At 40.8% G+C, this 26973-nt stretch overlaps 1 protein-coding gene across 3 annotated transcripts in view; it reads left to right on the top strand.

Annotated features, from left to right (window-relative positions):
• The first annotated feature begins 2021 nt into the window (after nucleotides 1-2021).
• LOC119018804 (frizzled-3-like) overlaps nucleotides 2022-26973 on the top strand; it is a 31523-nt gene continuing 6571 nt past the window's right edge. For 2 of the 3 annotated variants that reach the window (XM_037096787.1, XM_037096784.1), the window contains exons 1-7: nucleotides 2022-2177; nucleotides 3096-4045; nucleotides 23947-24143; nucleotides 24484-24786; nucleotides 25116-25278; nucleotides 25578-25877; nucleotides 26121-26372. In XM_037096787.1, the coding sequence (XP_036952682.1) occupies nucleotides 3641-4045; nucleotides 23947-24143; nucleotides 24484-24786; nucleotides 25116-25278; nucleotides 25578-25877; nucleotides 26121-26372 (1620 nt within the window). In that variant the 5' untranslated portion in view covers nucleotides 2022-2177; nucleotides 3096-3640. Of the gene's footprint in view, nucleotides 2178-2739; nucleotides 2947-3095; nucleotides 4046-23946; nucleotides 24144-24483; nucleotides 24787-25115; nucleotides 25279-25577; nucleotides 25878-26120; nucleotides 26373-26973 lie in introns of those variants that run through there. The other variant, XM_037096786.1, reaches the window with a different exon arrangement.

Genomic DNA, 26973 nt, shown 5'->3' with positions numbered 1-26973 from the left:
AAATAATCTGGGCTGCAGTGTGAGGATAGTGTGCATTTGTGTATGTACAGTATCCTGCGGCTGAATGTTATGTGGGGTCACATTAAGAGGTTAAACGAGTATCTAGGCCAGCTGCTTCTCAGCTGACACAGACCCCCCACATCTCAGTGACAGAGAAGATCGGATCAACCATGAAACGGTTAATCTAGTGCCATGCTCAATTGTGTGGAAAGGAATCATAGCACGCAATGCTAATCCTCAGGCTGTGAGGGATAAATATTGACATCGTGTTGACTGATACGATCAAAAGAGGTCTGTTTAGCCATTTCAGGCAGTACAGCCGTGATGTCTCACAGAGAGGCTGATAGTGGTATCATGAACTGAAGTCTAATATTGTGATGTTGCAGTGATGTGCTGGCAGCAGTTAAGGGTCTCCAATAGCTGAGGTTATATGCAGTGCATTTATAAATCAGATTTTTCTATTTTAATGATTAAAATTTCTCATTAATTTTGTTTGTTTGTAATTCATTATTATTTGGACTATCAGGGATGAAATGATGTTTGGTGATTTTCTTGAAATCATGTGAACTGAGAACCTGTTTTTGATACAAACCTTTAACTAGTTGATTCTTGTCATCAAACATAATGTATCCAGGGCAAAATAAAGTGTCAGTATATACCCAAAGTACATTGGTACACTGATGTTCCATATATTGACATATTAAATGGGATATAAGGGATATTTATATTTTTTGATGAAACCTCTGCCATCACTCATATTTCTCCTTGATTCAGCCCTGCAGTAAACTGGTGACAGGCGTTTTGCACTGATTAAAAAAGAAGAGAAAAAAAAGTACAGTATTTACTGTACATGTCATTATTGCTTTAAATTATTAGCAGTATAAACATTTAATGGAGTATAAAAAAATGTTTTTAATGATGTTACCTTTAGATTTTGTCCTGTTTTTCTTTTCTTTTCTTTTCTTTTTTTTGCCTGTTCATCATCTAAAGCAGAATGCTGTCTTATCCTTCCACCTTGCCCCTGAGGGGTCACTGCCTTCATTTCAGGGGCAGATTCTTTTTAAATTGGTTTTCACCCTTTGTGTCCTGTCCTGCGCTGGGTAGAGATACTGTCATGTGAGATCCCAGGTTGGATCCCATTCAACCCCTTAAGGGCTGCCAGCTGACCTTGACAATGATGCTGAACCTCTGGTGGGTCTGGAGCCCTTCATCTCTCAGGACACGACCGAGGCGCACATAAATGCACTGAGGTCAGTTTCATTCATGTTTTTATTGTGAAATTTGAATGTCAAATTAAGGTGAATATGATATAAAAGTTTACACACAGGACAGGTAACATAAACACACACAATTCTCTTAATACCTCTTCTTTGTATTGTCCACTTGTTAAGATAACAAACAGTCAATGATAATAATAAACCATGTCCCTCTTTTAAAATGAAAGTTAGGGGTACCCTGTGGCCCCAGTTGGTGGTGCAGGTGTCCGATGTATAGAGACTTTGTCCTTGCTGCAGCAGCCCAGGGTGTGAGTCTGACCTGTGTGCTGCATGTCATCCACCAACTCCTGTAATCTTCCCAAGCTGGCTTATCCAATAAAGACATGAAAAGGACAACAACAACAACAACAACAACAACAACAACAACAACAACAACAACAAAAACGTAATAAAAAAAATAAAATAAAATAAAAGTAAGCTTCTCGATTTGCCACATTCACATAAACACAATTCAGGTCCTCCGAAGATTAATTTGTAGCTGGTGAGGAAACCAGCTGCAAAATAACAATAAGATATAGAGATGAAAAGATAAAACATATACATAACACATACCCTGCAAACAAGTAAATACACAGGTCTCATATGATCTAAGGCTTGCCAGCAAATAGCCCTGGCATTCAAACGTCTCTGTGTGTGTGTATGTGTGTTGTTATGTATTTATTTATATATTTATATATATATATATATATATATATATATATATATATACAGGACGCCAGCCCACAGCAGCACGCCGTGTCCAGTGGGGGCAATTTCGTCCCGTCTGTGCGCGCTCACGGTGAATGCGCGGCCCCGCTGAGTCGGCTGCACGCTGCAGGCAACCAGCTGCAAACAGTGGAGTGCTGCAGTGAGAGGAGCCGGAGGAGCGCCAGGGCTGCTCGTTATTCCCCCCAACACAAGGTAAAGCATTTTATGATTTTAACGTTAGATGTGAGCCGTGCGATTAATTTAATTCATTTCTTGTCGTGAAGCCACAGACTATAGACGCATTTAGGGATTTATGTGCAGCAGCAGTAGCAGCGCGCTGCCGGGCTGAAGACGCCGCGGTGACAAACACACACACGGCTCCCCAAGATTGATAAGGCTCTGTCGGTGTGATCCTGGCGTGTCACCGTCAGAGAAGTCTACATCTTTTAAAGGGGGGTTTGCTAACTAAAGCTAGCCAGGTTATCTCCAGGGGAACGCTAACGTTAACGGCTGAGACTCGTAACATCACCTGGTTGGTGGTTGTTATTAGAGGTGTTCCGAAACAATTATCAATTTAATGAGAATGCTAGCTAGCTATCGGTGGTCGCACGCGCGTCTAACGGTCGAGCAGTTTGACGCAGGTGTAAAATTGAAAACTCGTTAGTTTGACACCCCCGATTTGCTCCTTTTTAATCAAAGGGCACGCACACAAGCCCGAGCTTATTTTCTTAAACTTTACAGTGCAGTGAACCGTGAAGACACCGAGTGTGAATCCTCGCAGGGGAACGCTACTGTTGCCCGGCCAACCTCACACAAACATGAGAGTGTGGAGAAGTGTCTGATCGTCCGCAGGTGTAACGTTCACGTTCACGGCTGGGAAACATGCTCCAGCTAGTTTGTGGTGGCTTTTTGCTTTGAACACACTCCGCGACATAAACTGTGCCCGACCCAGCTGACACATTAAGATAATACCAGACTGCAGGTCCGTTTATATGCTTTTAATCCTGACTTTTACAGTAACAAGGGTGTGGCTGATCAGAGACCAGATATAGTGCAGCTTTACTCAAAACAAGCCCACACTGCTTGTTTGACCATTGAGCCTGTCTTCTTTGTGTCTTTTAAAACCTGCAGGACCTGCTCGGTGGATCCACTCCAAGGTGGCAACTGAATGTGAAAGACAGGATTTTGTGTCATGCAGCGAAATCATTTGGAGGATAATCACATATTGCGGGCTTGACTTCAGATGTGCTCACTGGAAATAGAACGAGAGGAGACACAAACAAACAGAGTGGAGGAACAGGGCGTACTGCAACCCGGAGGAGAGCCCCAGCAGACGGCTGATGGTGGAGCTATTATCTCAGGGACAAGCTGTTTGAGGATGGAGCAAGGCGAATCTGTCCTTGACCGGGGGATTACCAGGAGGGGGAGGGAAACCATATAATATTCTCTCATTTAAAAAAAGAGGAATGCTTCAGATCACACCTTGAGACACTGTACAAGAAAATCAAATAAAGCAGTGGCTGGTGAATTCAAAGGCTGACAGAAATGGTAGCTCCATCCATGGCCTACAGATGAACCCACGTGCAGTTCATGGTACTACACACAGAGAGTACCAGCCTTGTGGATTTCTTGCTGCTCTTCACCACTGACACTAAAAATGGACTTAATTGCTTCTGATGTTATGTAGCTTTAAAAACAGATTCAGCACGTCTTCAGGACCATCCAGTCGTTGTAAGGGCGATGAGAAAGTCATCCGTCTAAGCCACTGTGGAGAAATGTCTGACATTAAGATGCAAACACCTGTTGGAGGAGGTTGTATAAAAGACTTGTTTTTAAAAATGGTCTATAGCAAACGTCGCGTTCCCATCTGTTTTTCATTCCTCCACCTCCCTATCTTCCTACTCCTCTTCTCCCTGGTTACACCTGCTCTGTCCATTCATATGGAGGCCATAGAGAGCCACAGTGAGTTTAGCTGTGAGCCCATCAGACTGAGAATGTGCCAGGATCTGCCTTATAACACCACCTTCATGCCCAACCTACTGAATCACTACGACCAGCAAACGGCAGCATTAGCCATGGAGGTAGGTTGTTTGGATGTTGCATTCAGGCGGTGCGTGCTTTGTCTGACTGTGTGTGTGTGTGTGTGCGTGAGGAAATCTGATAGCTGCTGCCTTGAATGAGACGGAGGTTGGATTACATTTTGTTTGGAAAAAAAGTACATTTTGATGCACAGTGCTGTATTACAGTGAGTTTTAAAACTTTGACAGGAATCGAACATGAAGCAAATGCATAAAGGGCTTTGTCTTGGTGATAAGGTGCAGAAATTGTGAGCAACTACAAAGCGTCAATCAGCAGAGTTTCACAGTGCCGTGTCACTCTTGCTAAGGACAAAAAAGGACTTCACAAACAGTGTAAAGAGACAGCAACAGATGCGGATGGATCAGATATTTTAGCGTCTATAAATGAAAATTCATTAAGGAATGTCACAACCATCTCTTCTTAGTATAGCATGAATAACATCACTGTAGGCTTTTATGTACTTAATCAAGGCAATGTTGTAAAATAGGTTCTGTGTTGATAATTATAGTCAACCATAGACTGATTTTTGCAGACATGGCACTGAGCTGTCAACTAGCAAATAACTCCTATCCTATATCATCAGAGTACACAGAGATGGTTTTCACAGAAACAATGGAGAGGCCTTGTTTAAGAGAACCCAGCTGCTTTTTAAAAATATCTCCTGAAAACACATTATTTGTAGTCTGTAGTAGAACAAATTGGATACATGAAGCCACACTTGGGAGTGAAGTGGCTTTCACACAGGCATGGAATATCAAAGAGTTAACAGGAGTGGTGAAACAGTAGAGAAAAGGTGATAGGTGAGCTACGTGCCTCAGGTTACAGCTCCATCTACTCACTCCATTTTGCTGTTTACATGTGGACGTAGATGGATGTGTATGGACACCTTTCTTGAGTGTGAACGGTAGCTGACAGACAGAAGGTGGTATCTGAGCGGCAGCAGCAGTGGGAGAAATTTTAAAACAGAAAGCAGTTTGGTGATGTAGTGACTGATAGTTGCAGTGAAATATTTTTAGTGTGAAGGCATTGGTTTTAAGAAAAAAAGGGGGGAAAAGTGCTGTGTTAGTCACTGTCTGAGTGCAATACTAGACATACACCATCCATCTGTATTAGGTTACCTCTCTTTTCTGTTCCTTTGTTACTCCCTAGAGCAAGGTGTTGCTCAATAACTATGCCATAATTACCTCATTGCCGTGAGTATTCATTATTATCAAAGGCTACATGCAAACTGTATTCAGGATTTAGACACATTTGGGTGTGACAGTTGTAAAGTACTACTGTGGAAGTACCTAGTAATTTCTAAACTATAAAACAAGATGATTTATTCCAAACAAGCAATAAAAACAAAGACAAAATCTTTATAGACGAGGCCCAGCTTTTTTTAGTGGCAAAATCAGGTGGAGTTGTTTTAATCTCAGACACTTGCATTGTCATGTTTTTGTATGTCTTTATCTGAGTCCCACTACACATGTAAATTGTCATAGTTGTACCCGTGTTTTGGCAACAGGCTACAAGCTCTGGCTCATACTCTCTAAAGAAGGGGGAAGGATAATAAATACATTCAGTTGAATTAAATCTGCCTCCAGCTGTTCGTAGTTGACATATAAAATTACTCCTGTTGAAAGGCAGATGAATTTGGACAAGACCACCGTTGGCTGCATGTTGCATGTGATGCTTAATCTTGGGGGATTTTTATTTTTGTTAATGCTGAGTTAATATTTTTCCATGTCAGAACTAGATGAATTTCAGCCAAAAGATCAAGCCAAAATTATCTGTGCTGCTCTCTGAATATTTAATCACATTTCTCATGTCAAAATGCGCAGTGCAGGAGGCTGTCGGGATCACTGCTGTCAAATGCTCCCTTTTTTCCTCTACAGAAAATAGAGGAAATTAAGAAAAACGACTTTATTTTCAACGGCAGACAGCCACGCATGTTGAATTCGCTCAGCTTGTTTTGAACAGATGATAACGCTCATTTAGTCATAGGATTCTGTTAGCACATTAAAGGCCATGCATGTATTTAAATCAAGTCAGTTCCCCTGCGTCATGTCAAAACACGCTGCACTGGGGATTGTGAGAAGCGTCTGTTGTTGAACTTGATTTGACCCAGATGAAGAAGGAGCCAAGTAACTGACACCATCAGTCCCTCTAGTCATGGAAGAGACATCTTTCTGAAGATGGTTGAGTAGCAACATGAGCCCTGGTAGTTTTCCTGCTCTGGTCTGCTTTGACCAGGCATGGTAGTCCTGGTGGGAACCCTGGAGGAAATTTAATAATATATCTCATGGGACAGTGGCTGCATAATGCCAACTTGTGTGTGTGCGTCTTCAAACCTCTGTACATGGATGTTGTAGGTTTGTGTGCAGGTATGAAAACGTAAATGTGAATCTGAACATTTGGTTTCACTTTTTAGTGAATAATGAATTTGGATTTACATTCTTTACCCTTTAGTGTATTTGTATGGCAGGTATTGTCATGAAGAATGTATATGTGGTTAGCATGCACAAATATGGCTGCACAATATAGTAAAAAAAAAAAAAATCACATTGCCATTGTTTTTATGGATATTACGATTGCAATGTAATTCACAGCTGATGGGAATGATCTTTTTTGCATCACAGTTTTCATTTTTACAAAGGAAAATGTGACTTTTTTTTACATCAGAGAACAGGAGTGGTATTTTAGTTATATTTTAGTTAAAAGTAGCAGTGGAAATATTCGGTTTGCATTTACAGTAAATTAACCCAGCGCTCTACAGATTGTGAGTGTCTGTTCTTGTAAAAAAAAAACCAAAAAAACTGTGTTGTCATGAGCTTACAACCACAACAACCCTAAAAGCCATTCCTAGAATAATAGTTAGCCACTCTTGCTCCCTGTTAGCAGAGTGGAGGCACCGAGAGGAGGCACTCAAAAGTGCATGAAGTCACATCATTGGGACTGTCATAGAGTCTTTCACAAAGAAAAACCACAGTCCAGTGGCATCAAACATCCACAGTCTTGTACAGGCAACTGAGAGATCAGAGAAGTTGTAATTTTTCACATCATACTGCAAACTGCTCACATAGGCCCAATAAAAAGGTGACTAATACCTGTGAATTGCTTCAAATTGTAACAGAACCCCCCCCCCCCCAAATTGTGCAGCCCTGCTAAACCCCCAGCAAATCAAAAGGAAATTGAAATGATCTCCAGCAGGGGAATGCCTAATCTCTAGTTAATTCTGCTGATTCCAAAGTGTCCATATTTTGGTCTAAGAAAAGCCCCACTGGGCTGATTAAATTATTGTGCCTTTTACTTTTTATAGCAGTGCCAGTTAAACCCTCACAAAATAAAAGCTGTGGTCCACAGCAGCTGTACAGCAAACTCAGCAGGGCTAACAGCTGGATGTTCTTTGTCAGCAAATTCAACCTTATGAGTTTTTGGCACTCTGCTCAGATGTGTTGAACGGGGGCTACAGAGGTTTGGTGAAATATGTGACGATAAATCAACTGACATTTTGTTAGGTGTTGAACCATTTCAGAAAAATGACAGTCTTATTGTCTGTCCATCTCAACTGTTGAGTTTCTGATGAGTGATTCAGAAAAATAAATGTTGCTCTTGGGAATTTTGCCTTGGATCAAAATGTAAAATAAACAACTGCTACCAAATCAGCGTGAAGTTTTTCAGATGCCTTGACGAAACTGGAGCTATTGTCAGCAGCTGTCCTAGTCACATTTTGGGTCGTATCACATGATGAATGTTTGCTCTGCCTCAGTGACAAAGCTTTCGTGTCTTGGCTTTCTTTCAAAGTACATAGATCATTCTAGTGAGCTGTCATGCTACTTTTGTTTTTGTTGTGAGTTGTCTTTAAGTCATAGGTTGAGACATAGTCAAGCCGTGGATTCAACAACACATTTATTTCCCCACTGAATTTGGAATACCGTGGAGTTGTGCTCTCAGTGAGTACTCAGTTTTGACTGACATTGGAAAAATTGCCTTCTCTCCTTTTTTTTTTCTTTTTAGATGTCAAGCTAAGCCAAAAATGGATTATCCCCAAGTGTGTGTGCACGATTAACATACTAGGCCACATTTATTCAGTGTTTGAATGACAGGCTCAAGCTACAGAGCAATATTTCTCTTGTGTGTAATTGCTGAGCCAGGGCGAACTGTACAATAGTACCTCGAGTGTGTATGTGTGTGGGGCAGGGGAGGTTATAGGTGCCAGCTGTCATCTCTCACTAGTGCTAACTAGCTGCTAATCTTTCTCTCAGTCCCACAATGAAGACATTGATTCCCACAGACCAACCGCCACCCCATCTGCCACAATGGTCAATTAAACCTGAGAGAAGAAGCTGAGAGAGACTGAAACATTAGAGGGGGAAGTGGAAGATGAATTTGGAATAGGAGATAGTGTGACGAGTGAAATTATTTATTTGGGATTATGTTCGTATGTGTGTTTGTATGTGTATGTGTGTGTGTGTGCGCGCGCTTAGGCGTGCTTTTTTGAGTTCATGTCACTGAGGAATATGGCCTGTACTGTCCATCTGCCACAACATGTTATGGTTCCCAGAGGATCTGCTGAAGGATGTGACATTGTTTAGGGTTCATGCATGTTAGAGGATTAGACCTATGACATCACTAGAATTGTGTGTCTGCACTTGGAGAAGAGAGCTGATAACATGACTTCAGTCTAATATTGAGTTCCTCTTGAAAGTATTTGCTAAAGCATTTTATTTGATATTCATAGTTTATATAATAATTACACAGCCTGATTCTTCCTCAGACATTAGAGATTCTGGTGAAACAAACAAATGAAAGAGGATGACAGAAATAGGGGGAAGCTTCTATTGTTCTACTGTGTCTTCAAACAAACAATTCATCATGCCTATTATTCTCCTCTGTTAAATATATAAATTAATGAATAGGCACGCATCATGCTGAAGTTTCCGTGCCTGAGGCCTCTGGAGCCCAGATGTCTGCTTGGCCTGGGAGTTTCCCCTTGAGTTAATGGGTAGAAATTTGGCTCTCTGCGCTGCAGTTTAATTTTGGTTTAATGTATGTGAGATAGAGGGTCTTATCGGCATTAACTGTATCGGATATCCAGGTTATTTCTCCTGACTGAATGAGGCTATATCCATTTAATTAATTGATTTGAGACAAAAGCCCTAAATTATCCATTTTATTTGTTGAAATTTTGACAAGCATCTCCAATCTCCAAAACAAAATGCAGTTGCTCTGGGGTGTTTGGGGACCTAATGAGTTTTTTTTTGTTTTTTCATTTCTTCAGAGACATGTTAATTCATCTCTATGGTACATTTTTCCAGAGATTGGATGGTATAGTCCTTTTCATCAAAGACATTTTGACAAGTCACAGTAGGAAGAGCACAGTCACTGTCGTTCTGTCATGGCTCACTGGGACGCTTGAATAGAAGAGAGCAGTCATTAATGTTATTAGTAACACCTGTGCTTTTCCTGCTAGTCAAAAACAAGTCAAAATGTCTGCTGTGAAAGGGGCCTCTTGTTTTGCATTGCATCATATGAACATAGATATATTGAAATTAAAACACACATTACATTACAGTAAGTTGGCAAAAATTCAAGTCATTTTTCCTCTTAGGTATAGGGGTTTACATCATCCTTTTTCACAGGGCACAAAAAAACCTATACAAACTATGCTGCAGAAGAAAGGGTTTGTCTGGACAATTGCAGAACAGTCTTTGTCATTTGGATCCTGGAGTGAAAAAGATTAGAGAGCCCCTGGTCCGACGGTCAGCTAGAGAAGGGCTCATTTGGCCGACAATAGAGCACACTGTTTGTAAAGCAAATAGACTGTAACCCTAGGTCTGAATAATGGGATCTAGAGCTGTCAGTCACTACGTTTACATGGCCTCTGCAAAATCAGGTTATTTGGGGAACTCGTGTTTAGCCAGGGAATTTGTGAGTGCATTTATATTTGCATGCACTGCAACGACCTGATGACTGTAAAGCCTGCCTTTGCATGCAGCCAATCTCTACTGACTCCCCCACTTTAAAGCAAAGCCATTGACAGCTTCAGTGGGAAGCCTGAGGATTTTTTTTTTCTTTCTTTTGCCTCTACAGCATTTAGTGCAGTGAAAGAACAGGTTCAGTAATACACATCTGCATAGATTTTCTCTACTGTATACATCAGTCTGAAATCTACTTATTTATTTCACCTTCAGTTTTTAATTAACAAGGGTGCACTGTAAATGTAATGCAAGGTTTTCTGACATTCTACCCCATCAATGACACAAAAACTCATGAATACAGTTACATTCATGCTAGAAAAAGAGGCAACAGCAAGCTATATTTGTTGTCTTTATTTCCTTTGTTTTCTTACATAACTTTGAAAAAAAAAACTTTTTTGCCTGTTTTGCCAATGGAGATTTTAACTTTGTTTGCTCATTTTATACATGACTTGCTGAGAGAATAATTTGATGAATTAAAAAGTTTTTTGCTGATATTTCTGTGTTGCAGAGGTCAATAGATTGACCTGTGGGAGCCACAGAAAGAATGGGAAGTAGGAAAGGATGAAGTAAAAGAAAAATATGTGGGGCAGTTTAATAGAGAGAGTTTGTCAAATACTGTGTAGAGGGAAATGCTGACAGAGTGACAGGTTTTTGTAAAGTCTTTAGTCCATACTGTCTCCGGTGTTTGTGTTTCTCTCACTTGGGGGTCCTGTCCTTCAAAATGAGACTGCTCTGTTTAAGAAGGGCCACCCTGGGGCCACCAGGTCCCCACAACAGAGAGAGTTTGTGTGTGCCAAATGTGGAGAGTTCGAGGCTTGTTGTGCTTAAGTGTGGTCTGTTGTGTTTTTTTCTTTTGTGTGTGTGTGAATACGAAAGAGTGTGTGTGTGTGTGTGTGTGTGTGTGTGTGTGTGTGTGTGTGTGTGTGTGTGTGTGTGTGTGTGTGTGTCTTCAGTGCATCTGAAGAGGCTGATTACCCTATTCACTCTGAGTTAGACAGGTCCTCATTCAGTTTAAAAGTTCCTGTTTATTTCAGTTGAACTCTTGATTATCCCGCTTATTCCTACAGAGTCTATTGAAGCCGCGAGCCCAAATGAAGCAATCATTTATTTATGCACAGAACAAAGGCACTGCCTGGTGCTGTTTTTTGGCAGACTGTTCCCATTAGCGGAGCTGCCACCACTGCTTAGCCAGCCTCACAATAGTAAGTAAAGAGAGATTTGAGGAAAGATTGGAGGTATTTTTCCATTCTTTAAATACTGCTCTGCAGTCGCCTGTAAATAAAGCACCACAGGTTCTCATAAAGATATGCTGCTTGAATTCCCCAACCTAATAATATCCATCTGAGTGGGTGGGGACAATATACAGGGTTGGAACTAGTAACTCTTTACATTATTTACTACTCTTTCTATCATTTGATCAGCGAATAGCTAAAAAGTGTCAAACAATAATGAAAATGGCCACTCTTTACTCAAACCCAAAGTTGACATCTGCAAATTGCTTGTTATTTGATTAACAATCCAAAACTGTAAAGGTATTTGAATTACAGTGATGTAAAATGGTTGCCCCTCTGATAAACTGGCAATCAGTCCTGGGTAGACTCTGCTTTTCGCCCTGTAAAGAATAAGTAAAGGATAAGTAATCACAAGTCATGAGTGAGTGATATAAAATGGGTGATTAAAAACTGCAAATCTTTATGTTTTGAGAAGTTGGCACCAGCAATTTTTGGGGCTTTTTGGTAATTTGGTAGGTTAATGGCTCATAAATTACCTTTTTGGCAATTTGCCTTTATTAGAGACAGTGATGGTGTGGAAGACTGACAGGAAAGATGTATGACATGATACAAATGTTGCTGTCCAGAATTATTTTATTATTGAATTAATTATAACATTCTGTAAATTGCTACAACTGATCAAATAATTAACTTATCATTTCAAGACTCAAGTATTACATAAAGTTGAAGTGATTTGCTCCACATCAGCTGTCCTTTCATGCACCTGTTCAACTCTTTGTAATTTTATCCCTCCATCTAATCTCTACCCCGATCCTGAAATCGTCAGTGATGTATTGTCGAGTAGGTCCATCTTTCTCTCTTTTCTTTTTATATTTATGTAGTCCATCTGTTCACTCACTCCTTCCAGACATTCCAGATGTTTGTGTTACGTCTAAGATAGGCTGCACTGTATCTTGTGTTGTGTGCACTGTGCGTATTGTTGGTGTTCAACTCTGATAAAACATGTAAATATAGGTTATCCATGTCTTATGGTCTTAATCTGAACCCATGACCCAGCCTGGGGACTGTATGTGCGTGTGTGCACGTCTGGTGATAGATGTTTAACCCTCACTGTTAAGCCCAGCTTCACATTAACATACACACAAACACACACGCACCATTTATCCCCTTCTCACGCAAAGCCACTCAACACAAGGCAGCTCTAACATTTTCAGCATACTGCAGATCAGCAGCAGCCTCAGCATTAAGATCTCTAGTCCTAGCTTGCATATAGATGCATACAGTCACATGGATTTTAAACAGTTCTGATCAGCTCTCAGTCTGCATTCTCAAACTTTTGAACTGGCAGACATGTTTCGTTTGGATTTTAGAAAATACACTTGCTTGTATTGCTGTCTCACACCCGACACTGTCAGGTTATTTCATTCTGCTTTAAGTGCACATTTTTAGCAATTTCCTCTTAATTTGGTGAAAAGGAAAAATATGTTCAGTGGTTACCAGCCATGAGTTGCTCAACTGCATGCAGTGCACTTCTGCTTGTGTACATCTATTTTTGATCTGTTCCTACCAACACTGGTCCAACACTCACGCTGACTCACCCAATTAGTCCAAGTCACCTTCCTTTACCTCTCCAACTTCCAGAATTTATTGATGATTTGTTTACCTCAAATGTACACTATACAGACACTCTCACACAACATTCACGCATCCACTTTGTGATCACCTTTTGTATTATCATTATTTTTGTGCGAGCTGGAACAATTAGATTAATTAATAGTTGACTTCAGTTATTTAAGTAATTTTCAAGCAAAACTTCAAACATTTGCTGCTTTCACATTGTTAAATGTAGTATTTGCTAATTTTCATAATTTATGATCGATTAAGAGTCTTTGGGTTTGGACTGATTGGACAAAAGAAGCAATTTGATGACATCACTATGGTCTGGGAAAATGTAATTAGCATTTATCACATATTTTTGACATTATAGACAAAATTATTCTAATTAATTGTGAAAATAATAGTAGATAGAAATGAATGGATAATGAAAATAATCATTAGTTTGCACCTCAAGATTAAACTCCTGGTGGCAAGAAGCAGAATATAGTCCTTCTTTTGACTGAAAAACTTGGACCGATTTTATTGGAAGAACATATTGATAAAATGTTATATTATGTACTGTGAAAGGTTATCTCTCTGTATGCATCATTTTACAAAATACTGATCTCTGAATCCTCAATACTGGAAATAGTGGGATTTGTCTGACTGCAACAGACCGTATATGTAAGTGCTAAGCAGATGGATATGCACAGGCGGCTTGGATGGTGTTAGGATGTGTGTGGGTGCCATCTGATTCAGCTCCATTGTCACACTCCCTATCTACATCTCTATCATTTAATTTGACCTGCTCCCCCATGCCTCTCACTTTCTTTTATTCCCATTTTCACACTTTCTCTGTGTCGCTCCTTTTGTGCGAGCTTGTTTGCTATACCTTTTGGATGGTTTCACTCATTAAAGGAGTCTTACCACAATGTGATTGTGGGGTGCGCATGTGTGTGTCTACACGCATGCATGTGCTGTGTCCTGTTATCCTCAATGAGACACATCCCTGTGAGAGCTACCACATCACCTGTTGCCATGGTAGTTAAATAGGCAGAGAAGGAAGGGGAGGAATGGAGAGAGACAGACAGGCAGGGGAGGGGAGGAAAATTGGATGATGAGTGCATGTTCTGGACTAAACCAAGGAGAGGAGGAAGAGGAGGGAAGGATTGGTAATAAAAGAGCAGAGAGGGTATAGGAGAATCATACATGGAGCTAAGTCATTGCTCTCAGGGGGCTATTTGTCTGGGAAGATGAGAGAAATAGTGGAGAGTCTGCATAATCCGTGATACTTGCAGTCAGTCCTGTGAAATCATGGAGAAACACAGTGTAGTTGAATAACATAATGTCTCTCCACCCACACCAATAAAAAGACAGGCTTCCATTGTTGTTAATACAAGGCATGAAGTGGAGACATCCAGCAGCCTGGAAAAGTCAACCCACAATTTTTACTTTGTTCATTGTTGTCTGGTAACGATAGACACTGTTAACTGGAGATGGACATAATTTTAAGAAATTTCTAACTATGTTGTAGATGATCGACAGTTCTCTTCTGAACTTGAATTATATCATTAACGATTATAACATTTCCAAACTGGATTAAGGATGTTAAAATAAGAAGTCCTGGATCTGCACCAAAAGTTTTTGGTGTCTATTCTGGAAGGAGACTCATCTTCCATCCATTCAATATTTTTTGTGTAATCTTGCTGACCAACCAACTGTCAAATGGACATGAGTGAAAACATGACCTCCATTGTGTATAATGAGGTAATACCTAAATCTTGTATGAAAAACTGTTAGGTGTAAGATTTCTTTTAGTAGAGAAATGTTAAAAAGAAATAGAATTTTAAGAATCATGATAAGATGAGACGAGTTGGGTGATTTGAAAAAACACAAAGGGGTGAGGACAGTAGAGAAAAGACATGAAGAAGAGAACGGAGGAAAGGCTGAGTCTGATGATGTTGCTAAATGGTTTTTTGTCAAACATGAAATGACAGGATAAAAGGGGAGAAGGGGAAGTCAATGAATGCTGATGTTGGAAGAGAAAAAAAGGAGACGTGGAAGTGGAGGAGGACAAGTGCATGTCAGCGTAATTGCCAGGAGTAAATGGGAGGCAAGGAAAATAAGAGATGAATACAGGAGAAAGAAGATAGGAGGAGAGGAGGAGGGGAGCTGAACGTGAAGGGGAATGCCATTAACGGCTTTGTCCGGTCCTCCCGACTGAACGATGGACAGACACGGATAAATGAACAAATGAATGAAAGAGCGAGAGAGTGTGAGAGAAGGGTGCCCCTTTCTTAACTGTCTTTTCAGAGATTAGGGAGGAGAGCATCACAGTCTGCTCAGTTCATCTATTCATGGCCAACGCCTGTCTCTCTCACAAGCATGTGAGAGGAGAGAAGAGGCAGGCACATAGCCAGAGAGAGTGTGTGTTTGTCTGGTGGCGTGAATTTGTCTGTGAACACATTTATCATGGGAGCATTATGGAGCGAGAAAGTGGAGAATGTTGCTTGAGATGAAATCTAACCAGTAAAGGAGGAGAAAAGGGAAGCAGCAGCAAGAAAACAATGTAATGCTTGAGAATGAAAAAGAAAACAGGATGTGAGCTGGTGTGAGCGAAGGGAGATGGAGACGAGGGATCATGTAATTGCTGCGTGATTGTGAAGTGAAACGATGCACTTCTCTTTCTCTGGAGAAAGAGAGGGTGTAATTGGCTCTAATGCATGGATGCAATAAGGATGCAGTTAATAGTTGGAGTGCGAGGAGTAAAAATGGAGGGATCGAGTAGCAGTAGAGAGGCAGAAGCAAATGGGAATATAATAGTTTGTGCAGACAGAGACAGAGATGTAGGATTTAGTTGTAATAGCTAGTGAAGAGGGTACATTGCAGTAATTCTGTAGCCAGCTAATGGAGGTAGAGCTGATGTGGTCTGACAGCGTTTGCGCTGCAGGCCCTGACCGTCTAATCTGAGAGTGAGTTATGGTGCGAGATAGAGATGGCACGAGAGGAAGAAAATGTGATGGAGAGCGTGTGAGGGTGATGTGTCCAGATGGACTTTCGGCGAGATTTAGCAGCAAAAAGCCAGAATTTCTCTCATCTAAATTTCTCCTCATCTGTCAGAAAGAGGTGCAAGAAATGGCACGTGGCATCTAGCAGTGCATTAAAAGATCAACTTTGTAGTCCTTTTAGCGTGGGGGGTCAAGGGTTCGAGCTTACTGTTCCTCTAAATAATTATTAGCAAAACATGTAGACTACCAGTTTTCTTTTGTTGTTGTTTTGTTTGTATGTTACAAGGCTATAAACTCCTGACATTTAAAAACATTTGGCTTAAGTGTTTCTCTGTTCTTCGCTAAAGATCGCTTAACCATCATACACAACAACATGAAATGAAAGGTTCCTTGAAAGTAAAAAAGTTTTCGTCATTATTTGTGGAAATCCAGGACCGAATGAGATACTGTGCATTTGATATTTTCACAGAGTTTGACAAAAGTTGGTCAAAAAACGTTTTGAATCGAGCATTGCTGCCAGCTCAGGAGCTGTTTCTTTAGAGGCTTAGACCCGACAGCCTGTCACCTTGATCTGACCACTACACAAAGCTGGTGACAGTTTCAGGAAGTGTGTGTATGTGTAGCGTCTGTGTGTGTGTGTGTGTCCGTTTCAGGTTCTCACACTCTAAACACTCCTTCCAATCCATTTGACTCTCTAATCCACCGGGAAAACTTTTCTCCATTCCACTCCAGTTTTTTCTCCTTTATTCCTCCATGCCTCCCTTTCCTCCCCCCCTCCTCCACCTCCTTCTCATACACTTGACAATGTGCTTGAGTTTCTGCAGAGTTGGCTAACTGGATTTTCTACAACCGCTCAAAGCACCAAACCACACACACAGAAAAACACATACACATACACCACCCACTCACTGAACAGGCTATAGTACTTAATGATATTACATATGCCCAGAAACCATTACACGTTTTCCTGTTTTGGATCTGAATCCAAATCAATGCAACCACACCCTTTTATAAGCTCAAAGAGAGGGGGAGGCAAGGAGGAAGGAAGAGCGAGAGGGTGGAGAGTAAAATGGGACAAAGGGAACATAAAAAATTTAATTAGTTTAATAGTTGGAGCTATTAAACTGTGTGGTGCTGAATCTGCCATCTGTGTTTTTTTGTGGTCAAGTGCAATACATAGACATTGCACGTCATGAGATTGTTAAGAATTTAAACCTCACCTGAAGGGGATAAGTAGGAAAAGAGTCGCCTTAGAAAAATGTTAGCTTTTGTCAAACTAACCTGCTAGCTGATGACTGCAGTTTAAGTCGTATTGTTACCATATCATATGTTTCTTTTAATCCTCAACACACCCGCTAACCAGGACATTTGGGGGGGAACATTTTATTCAACCAGAAAAGCTTTCGTGCAAAAGTTTGCACATGCAACACCTCCTGTGCTTTTAATTGTTGAATGCACTGCCAACTGTACAGCTGTTATCGGAACTATCTCTCATTTGCCAAAAGCGTATTTACTTGCATTACGTGACTGCTAATCATATGCCTCTTTCTTTCTGTCTGTCTTTCTTTCCGTTTTTCTTTGTTAGTTTTTTTACTTGAAGTTTTTTTCTCCCTCTGTTCCTCCCTCCCTCCCCCCTTGGTTTCTTTGCTGAGAGGGAGTAAAGAGAAAGAAACTTAATCCCTCTATTGAACAAGAGGTGGACCAGTCAGGGGCTTTTTTCTCATTTTCCTCCGCGTCAAAATACCCACCCTGTTTCTCATTCCGAATGCTCACAATTGCCTGGTCATTACACGCTCCCACACGAATAGATCATTATTTGATTGTGAATTTGATTTTCATCCATCTGTGGTTTAGGTAATCTGACAATTTGCTGTCAATATATATTTTTGTATTATTGTTTAGAAAAAAAATTCAAAGTTACTTATCTAAATGCAGTGTTGTTTTGCTAAATATTGTAAAGAGTGTTTGCAAAAGACAGTAATTATTGAGTATTGGAATATTATCAGCCCTTCTAAGGGTATAACTTGATGATAGGGAAACACTCTCCACACTCCATTATACCATTGTGATGGCTCAGTTTATGATACATAAGCTTTCTCTACAAAGCAGTTGAATGAATAGCACTCATGCTGTAATAGAAACACTTATGAAAGATGAATTTGTAACATTAAAATGCTTCTATGAAATGGTTCTCACAAGTATAGTTGCCAAATGGCTGAGGTCAAGCCCCCATTCATACCACTTTAAAGCTATCTGGGGAGGGACGTCAAGTCGAAGCATTGCATGATGGATGGTGTTTTGGTAGCATGTGGTGATGATGATGACCTTATGATAATTGCAGATTTAATTATCTGCATTATGTTTGGTTTCGGTAAGCTAAAATAAGTTACTGTAGTTTTTTAGTTTTCACTTTTTAGCATTTGATTTGACCTGAGTTTTAGTTTAACAGTGAAAGCGTCATTCAGCACAGTGGATTGTGCTGAAAGCTATGATGTCCAAAAGCAGTTTTATTTTGAGACGAACGTCAACAAACTTTTCTATTGAGGGCTATGAACTGATGCAGCCATGACTTTGTTGAATGAATTATATGATGTAGAAAAAAAGCAAAATGCAGCTTGTCATATTAACTCACATTTGCTATTACATTACTATAGTAATACTCATAATGTTGACAACTTATACATGTCACAGTGCATTTAAGATGTTAGCATGTTAACTCTTGCATGTAAACATGGTCAGAAGCCCCATTTCATTCTGTTGCCTCTCCATGATCAGTCTGTCTTCACAATGAGAAGCCCATGGTTTACTGTAATGTTTAAGAAGTATAAACATTCACCGAATTATCTGCTGTAAAAAATAGATAGTCGCTAATGATAAATGGATACACGGCTATTAAGGACACATTACAAGGACACATTAAAAATTGACTTACTGTTTGTGGAGGACCACTATTTTTCCCACACAGCTGCAGACTGCAGCTCTGAACAGTGGTCACGTACTGTTTATGGATGGTAAGTGAAGACCAATGTTTTTTCATGTTTGCCTGCTGGTGCAAACATTGTGTTTTAAATGACACATTTTGCCTCAGTTAATTTGCTTAGTCATGGCAGTGCCTTGTAAATGCAAAAATGACTAAAGAGAAAGGTTGAATTTCATGATGCACATTGGCTAAGCCTATGTAAAAGTGAGCAAGAAACTTGCAGGGAGAGACAGATCCAGTGCGAGAAGCTGATGCACAGAATTTTTGAGCAGCAGTCCATGCCCTCTGGCTAGGTTTTGTTTGTTTCACCGCTCTCTTTTCTCTGCTCTTCTATCACAGCAAACTACAAAATGCCAGACAATTCATTCTGGTTGTCCTCTGTGGAAAGCTGATCACCATCCCCCCCGCCCCCCCGTTGGGTGGCACAGTTAGGCCACTTAATATCAATATTCTCTTTGCAGTGGTAGATGGGGGGCAATTGCCCTGTCTGTCAGAATAATTGCACCCGGCCACTGCACACATGCATTGACTTGTGCATCCACATGAGCCTTGCAGACTTCCACACCAGGAAACATGATAACTGGGACACACACAGAATACGTGAACAATGACACACACACATGCCCAAATGCGCAACCTCGCAAGCACGGGAGAGACGGGCAGAATGGGGACACCCAAAATGGATGTCACACGCATAGTCAGTATAGACTGTAGAGGTAGTATGAGGAGACACGAAGAAAGAGTCCATTCTGACTTGTAGTGAGACACACTCATGCAGAAAGCTACTACCATTCAGTTAAGTGTGGCCTCCGGCTCGTAGCAGATGTGAGAGAGAGCGAGAGAGAGAGAGAGAGAGAGAGAGAGAGAGAGAGAGAGAGAGAGAGAGAGGCGGACAGAGAGGGATCATTTTTCAGAGTAATGCCTGCATCAGAGTTTGAGACTTTCAGATCCTACTTGATCAGCAGAGAAATGATTATAGTAATAGTGTTGTCTTTTCATTCATGCACACACTACACTTCGAAGTCTACAGTGGAGAGTTTAACGAATACATGTATCAAACAATGTTGCATCTACCCAACATCAGTGCTTGTAATGTAATGATAGCCACAGCAGACTCCTGTGTATCAGTTGTTATTGACACAAACACTTATTGGCCACTCCACTAAGTTTAATGTTCAGTTTAAGAAAATATCACTTCATAAACCTTTAACTGGTTTGCTGCACTACTTTTAATGAAGAACGTGACTAAACTTTGGGATTTCAGTGGTTACTTGGTGTTAGATTCTTACATTCTTCATCATTTGGGGTGTAAATATGAAAGATGTATGATTCGTTATCATTGTGGCCAGGCCTGAACTCATGAGTTTTATCACAATGATTAAATTTGATTCTGATCAATCTTATAATCATAGACCTGTACAGTTGGCTGATAAGGCATCTCAATGAAAGTTAAGGAAGCAGCACCACTTTCCTGCCATTTTTTCACTATACATCTGAGGATTGTTCTTTTGAATTAGTATTTAACACCCAAACGTAATTATTTATTCAGAATTCTGTGGTTCAAATCCAGGGCACACTGAACTTCATCTGAACTGCTCATGTCATCATCTCCTCTGATGAAACTGAACTCATTTGAAACATTCTAAGAGATTAACCAATGACTAACTCTCCTTTAATCCAAAATGAGAGCTGAATTTTTAATGAAAGTTATTTTATGGATATTAGCACATAGCTTAGTCAGTTCATTTGCGATTCTAATTGAATTATTAGATTTAGGTTTCACTGGAGGCTGATGGAGTTCCTGGCTTTATCCATTCCTCCTCCAGAAAGCCTTGCGTGATCACACACTAAGAAAAAAATCATGGGTTGTAAAATGTGTGAATTATTGAATGAAGCCGAGTAGTGTGTGTATGTGGGTGTGGGTGAGTGCAATAAAACTATGTCACGCAGGTCATGCACCGCTGCACTCATTTACTGGTGGAACATCTCTCCAATGTGCAGATCTAGAACGCAGCAATTCAGAACGATCAAAACATACTCACCAGGCCCGGTTCCACACAGAAACATGCACAAAACACACACACTCTCACACACGCGTTCACTGATGCATGGTTATTTGCATGAATGCACTCATACAATCTATAAGCATATACCATAGCTTTTGTTGCAGGCAATCAATGTAAGTGCACTGTTTTGTGCCACATTTTTATACATACACATACATATAAACATGTAGTAGTTATGTGTAGTGTGCGATCAAGCAAAGTGTTTCGTTTCATTGCTCTAGCCTCCATTCATTGCTCTCATGGTTCTGCTCTGATTTCTCTGAAATACGGCCTTTAGTGCAGCCAGATGATACAAACTTTTAAAAAGCTGAATAGATACAGGTCACTTATTTGCACACATATTATAAGTAGCAGCACACAATGGCTAATGTTGCTGGCATTTGCTGATGAATGTGCACATCAATAAAATATGTTTTATGGTTATATATGTCTGTTTAAGGTGACAGGGCTGAGCAGTTCACTATATTATTCAAAACTGAAAACAACAGTCCTTAAAAATAGGCTTGAAGCTGTTTCACACCAACCCATTCAGGCTGTGGTTGTTGGTATTTATCTTCATTAGAACATAAGACCAGGTTGGATCAGTTTTGTTAGAACGTCATCCCAACTTTTCCCAAATACTTGCTTCTCAAGAGTTAAGACCATACTCAACTGTTGTTTCCCAGCCGCTGAAAAAAGGGTTGCCAAAAGCCTGTCAGTAAAAAAGCTGCCTAAATTTAAGAGTACTGTCCGCACTGGACATACAGAGCAGATCTGGTGTTCAAGTACAGTTACAGCGGGTATTGCCCGCCTATTGCTCTATTGTCCGATTATTGTGTTCGAATCTGTTAACTGTCTGTGTTTCAGACAGTGCAGGAAGGGTTAAATGTAATTTCCTGTGTCCAACATATGGTGCTGTGACTGTGACTATATATTGGCCTATGTGTTCAGGGCTGGACTGTTTTGAAATGTGAAGTTTGGTCTAGATAGGAATAAGGAAGTTGTTCCTTTATGATTTGGTGGCCTGCCATTGTTAAATAATGTACGCTGAAGTCAGAAGAACTCTCTGCAATCTACATAAATACAAAATGGACAACAGGTGAAAAATCCCTCAAACTAATTGAGTTATGTTTTGCTTATTGATTCACAGTCCACAGGTGATGGGTGGTGGCGCTGTCAGAGGGATTGCAGACCTTTTAGTTGCATGTCATCTTGTGGTGTATGATATGGAGAAAAAAAAACTATAAATGTCACTTGAATAGGATGATGTTTGTCTGAATTCCTGTGTCCAGTAGGTGGCGCTATCGATATGACAGTATTGATGCATGGAGGTATTCAATGCGACATTGTATACATGTGTGATGAATTTGGTGTACATGGGAAATTGTATGTTAAAGTTATAAGGACTTGCTGCTTTATGGCGAAGCATGAAAATGGATGAGACCATGACATCCACCATGTTTGACATAGGAGAACGGTTTTGATAAATTTTCATGTTCAAGGTTTGAGGATGATACTGATTGAACTGGAAGTTCGTTGAAGTAAGAGGCATGGAAGTGGGTCAAAATGGGGCTGGGAACTCTTAATTAAAATAGGCGAGTGACAGTTTGGTACCCTGATGTTTTTTGTGCGTCTGGTCATAATACATATGCATACCAAATGTCATTAATGTATGTGCATGTAGGAGGCGGGGCTTGGATTTTTAATATTCCAGGGAGCTCTATAGAGTCTGATGGTAACGCCCATCATCAGTTATCGTGAAGAGAGCACTGGCAATAATTGTACCAAGTTTCGTGTTAATCCGACCTTCCGATGTGGAGATATAAAATCCTTCAATTTAAAGAGCTTCACTTAGTGGTAATCGGCCAGATTTTGAGCAAATTGTGCAAGAAGTTGTTATTTAATAACTTGAGTATTGTTTGGAGTATCAAAATTGTTTTAATTCATTTTTGTCAGAAGGGTCCACAGATGCTGTGTGCAAAGTTTCGTGGAAATCGGTAAAATCGCCTGGGAGGAGTTCGAAAAAGTAGTTTGCAAAGTTTGCAATATTCCGCGAATTTGCAGGAAAAAAAACGGACAGCAGAAATGGGCATGGCCTGTATTTACAAGGTTGAGCACAATTCACTGAATGCATCAATGTAAGGTTTTTGTATGTGGGAGTTATAAGCCAAAACACACGTCACTTGATTATATCGCCACCTAGTGGTTGAAATTCCCAACGACAATAGATTATGAAAATGTTCAGCAGGTGTGACCTATATTCCAAATGTAGTCAGTTTTGGGGTATGTTCAGGCAGGTAAAAATGCGATAATTTTGGACAATAAAGTCAACACTCCAAAAACAATAGAGGTTGAGACCTGCTCGAGCCCTATAAAATTGATTACACAGAATCCATACTTGAACTCAGTGATATGTCAGCAGTAGTAGTTTAAGTTAGCTCTCAGGGTGCCTTTTATCCCTTCAATCGCTCACATTTTTGGGGATTTGAACCAGCAGCATGAAGGTCACACGCCTGAGTCCTTAACCTTTAGACTGCCCCTGCATGGAACTGAATCTATGATCTTGAATGTGTGTATAGGCCTGCTGTTTGTTTGTTCAGCGTATTGGCACATGGCTGTGGTTCAACCTTCAGAGGTCCGTCTTTGCTGTCCCTTACTTCAAAGGGATGTTTGGTAACATGATGGCTGCTATACATATTTCATGAAGCTTCTAAATATTGATGGAATACTGAGTAGTGTAAGTTGCAGCGGAGCAGTTAGAAGACATTCGTCCTCCTTCTGGCACTCCCTCCATCCTCTTTGATGGCTATTTCAGGTTAAATACGAGCCTTCTCAATATGTGCCACTGATAGCAGTTAACGTTTTTCTGAGCCTGTGTGTGCGTCTCATTCCCACATGCATGACAGATTCAACAACAACCTTGTCAAGCTGGTTCCCACTGATGTTGTGATATAACATTGGAAGGATGAAACGTGTGGGTGTTTGGAAGAGAGTTTTGAGACCACTGTATGACTAAGACACACAGTATTGATTTAGCCAGTGCTTTCCATTCATGTCTTGTGTTTCTGTTTCCCTGCAGCCTTTCCATCCCATGGTAAACCTGGTGTGCAGCGCTGACCTGAGGATGTTCCTGTGTGCCCTGTACACTCCGGTGTGCACAGAGTACGGCCAGGTGACAATGCCGTGTCGAAGCCTCTGCCAGCGGGCCAAGGATGAGTGTCACAAGCTCATGGAAATATTCGGAGTAGCCTGGCCAGATGACATGGAGTGTAGCAGGTGTGTGAAAATGTAAATAGTGTTGACGCGTCAGCCAAAATAGAGCGGGTAATATTATTGTTGGTTTGTTTTTGGTTTATGTATTAACAATATACAGTATACTGTGTGTTTACCAGGAGTGAGCCTGCAGTATGTGTTTTGCATATACCTCAAATCTGCACCGTTATTCTTGCTTTCTTCCGCTGTCACCGTATCGCCATAGAACTCCCTTCCCATCTTTTCCAGCTCACTTTTTTTTTTAATCTATCAGTTCCGCTATCCTCATATTCAAATCTATCTATGAATTATGTATCTGTTATATATTAAACTACATGATCTGACTCAGTGATTTATTTCCTAGGTTCCCAGATTGTGACGAGCCCTATCCTCGTCCAGAGGACCTGGTGACAAGTTCTGACCCAACTGAGCAATCATCCATGACTGTCCAGAGAGATTATGGTTTCTGGTGCCCCAGAGAGCTCAAGCTGGACCCTGACCTGGGCTACACGTTCATGGGCAGGAAGGACTGCTCTGCCCCGTGCCCCTCAATGTTCTTCAAGCAGCAGGAGCTCACCTTCATGCGCTACTTCATAGGAGTCGTCTCCATCGTCTGTCTGTCTGCAACGCTCTTTACGTTTCTGACGTTTCTCATTGATGTTACCAGGTTTGAATGGCTAATTCTATCAGCTCACTTCCAAAATGAATAAATTGCACATATTTGCATTAGGTACAAGAATCACTTGTAAAATTAAAGTGAAGTGAAGTCAAAATATATTTACCGTAATGTTATCATCAAATCAAATCAGTTGTTATATGAATAGCTGAACTCACAATCACATTCCCTCAGTGGGCTTTACAATGACATTCTGTCATTTGACACTTGAAGTTTAGGAGAAACTTCATAACTTCAAACTCCATATTGAGTAAAAATAATTTAATGGGGAAAATAAATCATCTCTTTTTTTCCCTTTTTTTTTTTTTTTTTTTGTGTAGGTTTCGATACCCCGAGCGACCAATAATCTTCTACGCTGTGTGTTATGTCATGGTATCACTGGTTTTCTTTCTGGGGTTTCTGTTGGAAGACAGGGTAGCGTGCAATGCAGTCAGCCCTGCCCAGTTCAGAGCTTCAACCATAACACAGGGCTCACACAACAAGGTGAGTGAGTCTCTTTTCCTCAGATTTTTTTTTTTTTAGATATTGTGAATGAACCCACTTAGCCAGTTATTCTCACATGATTAATCATAATGAATTTGATAGATGTTTAAGAAGCAATCAAAAACATGCCTAAACAGCAACTGACAACTCAAAATGTAGGTTTTATTAGCCCCAGTAAAATGAGTTTAATTGATTATAAATTCTCTCAACCCCAAGGCAGACAAAGCTTTTCATGATGTGCTGACATCTTCTCCTGCCTGATTAAAACTCGCTGCACCCTCTGTTTCTCTCTTTCTCAGGTATGCACTCTGTTCTTCATGGTCCTGTATTTCTTCACCATGGCCGGCAGCGTGTGGTGGGTTATACTGACAATCACTTGGTTCCTGGCGGCCGTCCCGAAATGGGGCAGCGAGGCCATTGAGAAGAAAGCCCTGCTCTTCCACGCCATTGCCTGGGGGCTCCCAGGGGCCCTGACTGTCACCCTGTTGGCCCTGAACAAAATTGAAGGAGATGGGATCAGTGGAGTGTGTTTCATAGGGCTGTATGACATAGACGCCCTGAGGTGGTTTGTTCTGGCACCACTCTGCCTCAACGTGGCGGTGAGTACAGTTGGAAGATGAATGAGTGGGTGGGTGGATGAAAGAGTTGATGAGTCAATGGATGGGTGGTTGGGTAGATGAAACAATAGACCAGTGGATTGTTGGCTGGTGTTATGGCGATATGGATAGATTAGTAAATGGATTGGTGACAGTCTTTTGGCCTGTGTCAGTTGTCAAAAAATAATCAGTCATTTTAATTTTGTGCATCTGTCAATGGCTTTTCATTCATCTTCCCCTCTACAGGTAGGTGTCTCTCTCCTGTTAGTAGGAATTGTGGCTTTGAACCGGGTACGCATGGAGATCCCTCTGGAGAAGGAGAACCAGACCAAACTAGTCAAGTTCATGATCCGAATGGGAGTGTTTTCAGTGCTCTACCTGGCCCCCTTGTTGACTGTGATTGGGTGCTACCTGTATGAACACACCTACCGGACCATTTGGGAGACGACATGGATGGAGGAGAACTGCAGGCGTTATCACATCCCCTGTCCATACAAGGTAGAGAGAGAGGATTTGTGTGTGAGATCTTGTAATGCTCATATGCTTGCAAGATGAAGTATGTTTCACCAGATGTATTTCATTTGTGCCGACATTTTTGCAGAGAAACACTTCACAGGTGGAGGTTCAAAGTGAGATGTCAATAGATTCTCTACCTGCTATCATGGATCAAATATGAAAACTGTCAAGTTATGATCAGTTGTAATGTAAAAATATTCTTAGATCACCTTGTTGATTCCCAAGACATCACAAGATAAGAACACCTGTTGAGTAGCTCATCAAAGCTGTTCTTCTACTTTCCATTTGAAAACAGGCGGCTCCTTGGGATCTTCCTGTTAGCTCAGCTGGACATTGAAAATAAACACAGATATACTCAGGACAGGATATCTAGCTGTATTCCTATCACAGCTCACGCTGCAGCATGCAAACTCCCCCTGATCTCCCGCTGTACCTCACTCACACACACTGTCTCTGTTTCAACACTGCCTAGGTTAGCTGGGGTGAAGTACCCAGGTGGTTTTCTCTCCTCGTTAATTTTTTTGGATACCTTGTATGTTTGTGTATCAGAGTAGTAAACATACCAGGATCAATGAGGACACGT

Source organism: Acanthopagrus latus, chromosome 4 (assembly GCF_904848185.1).
Source record: "Acanthopagrus latus isolate v.2019 chromosome 4, fAcaLat1.1, whole genome shotgun sequence".
NCBI lineage: Eukaryota > Metazoa > Chordata > Actinopteri > Spariformes > Sparidae > Acanthopagrus > Acanthopagrus latus.
The sequence above is the reverse complement of the archived record's forward strand: the minus strand, read 5'-3'. Positions and strand labels throughout refer to the sequence as shown.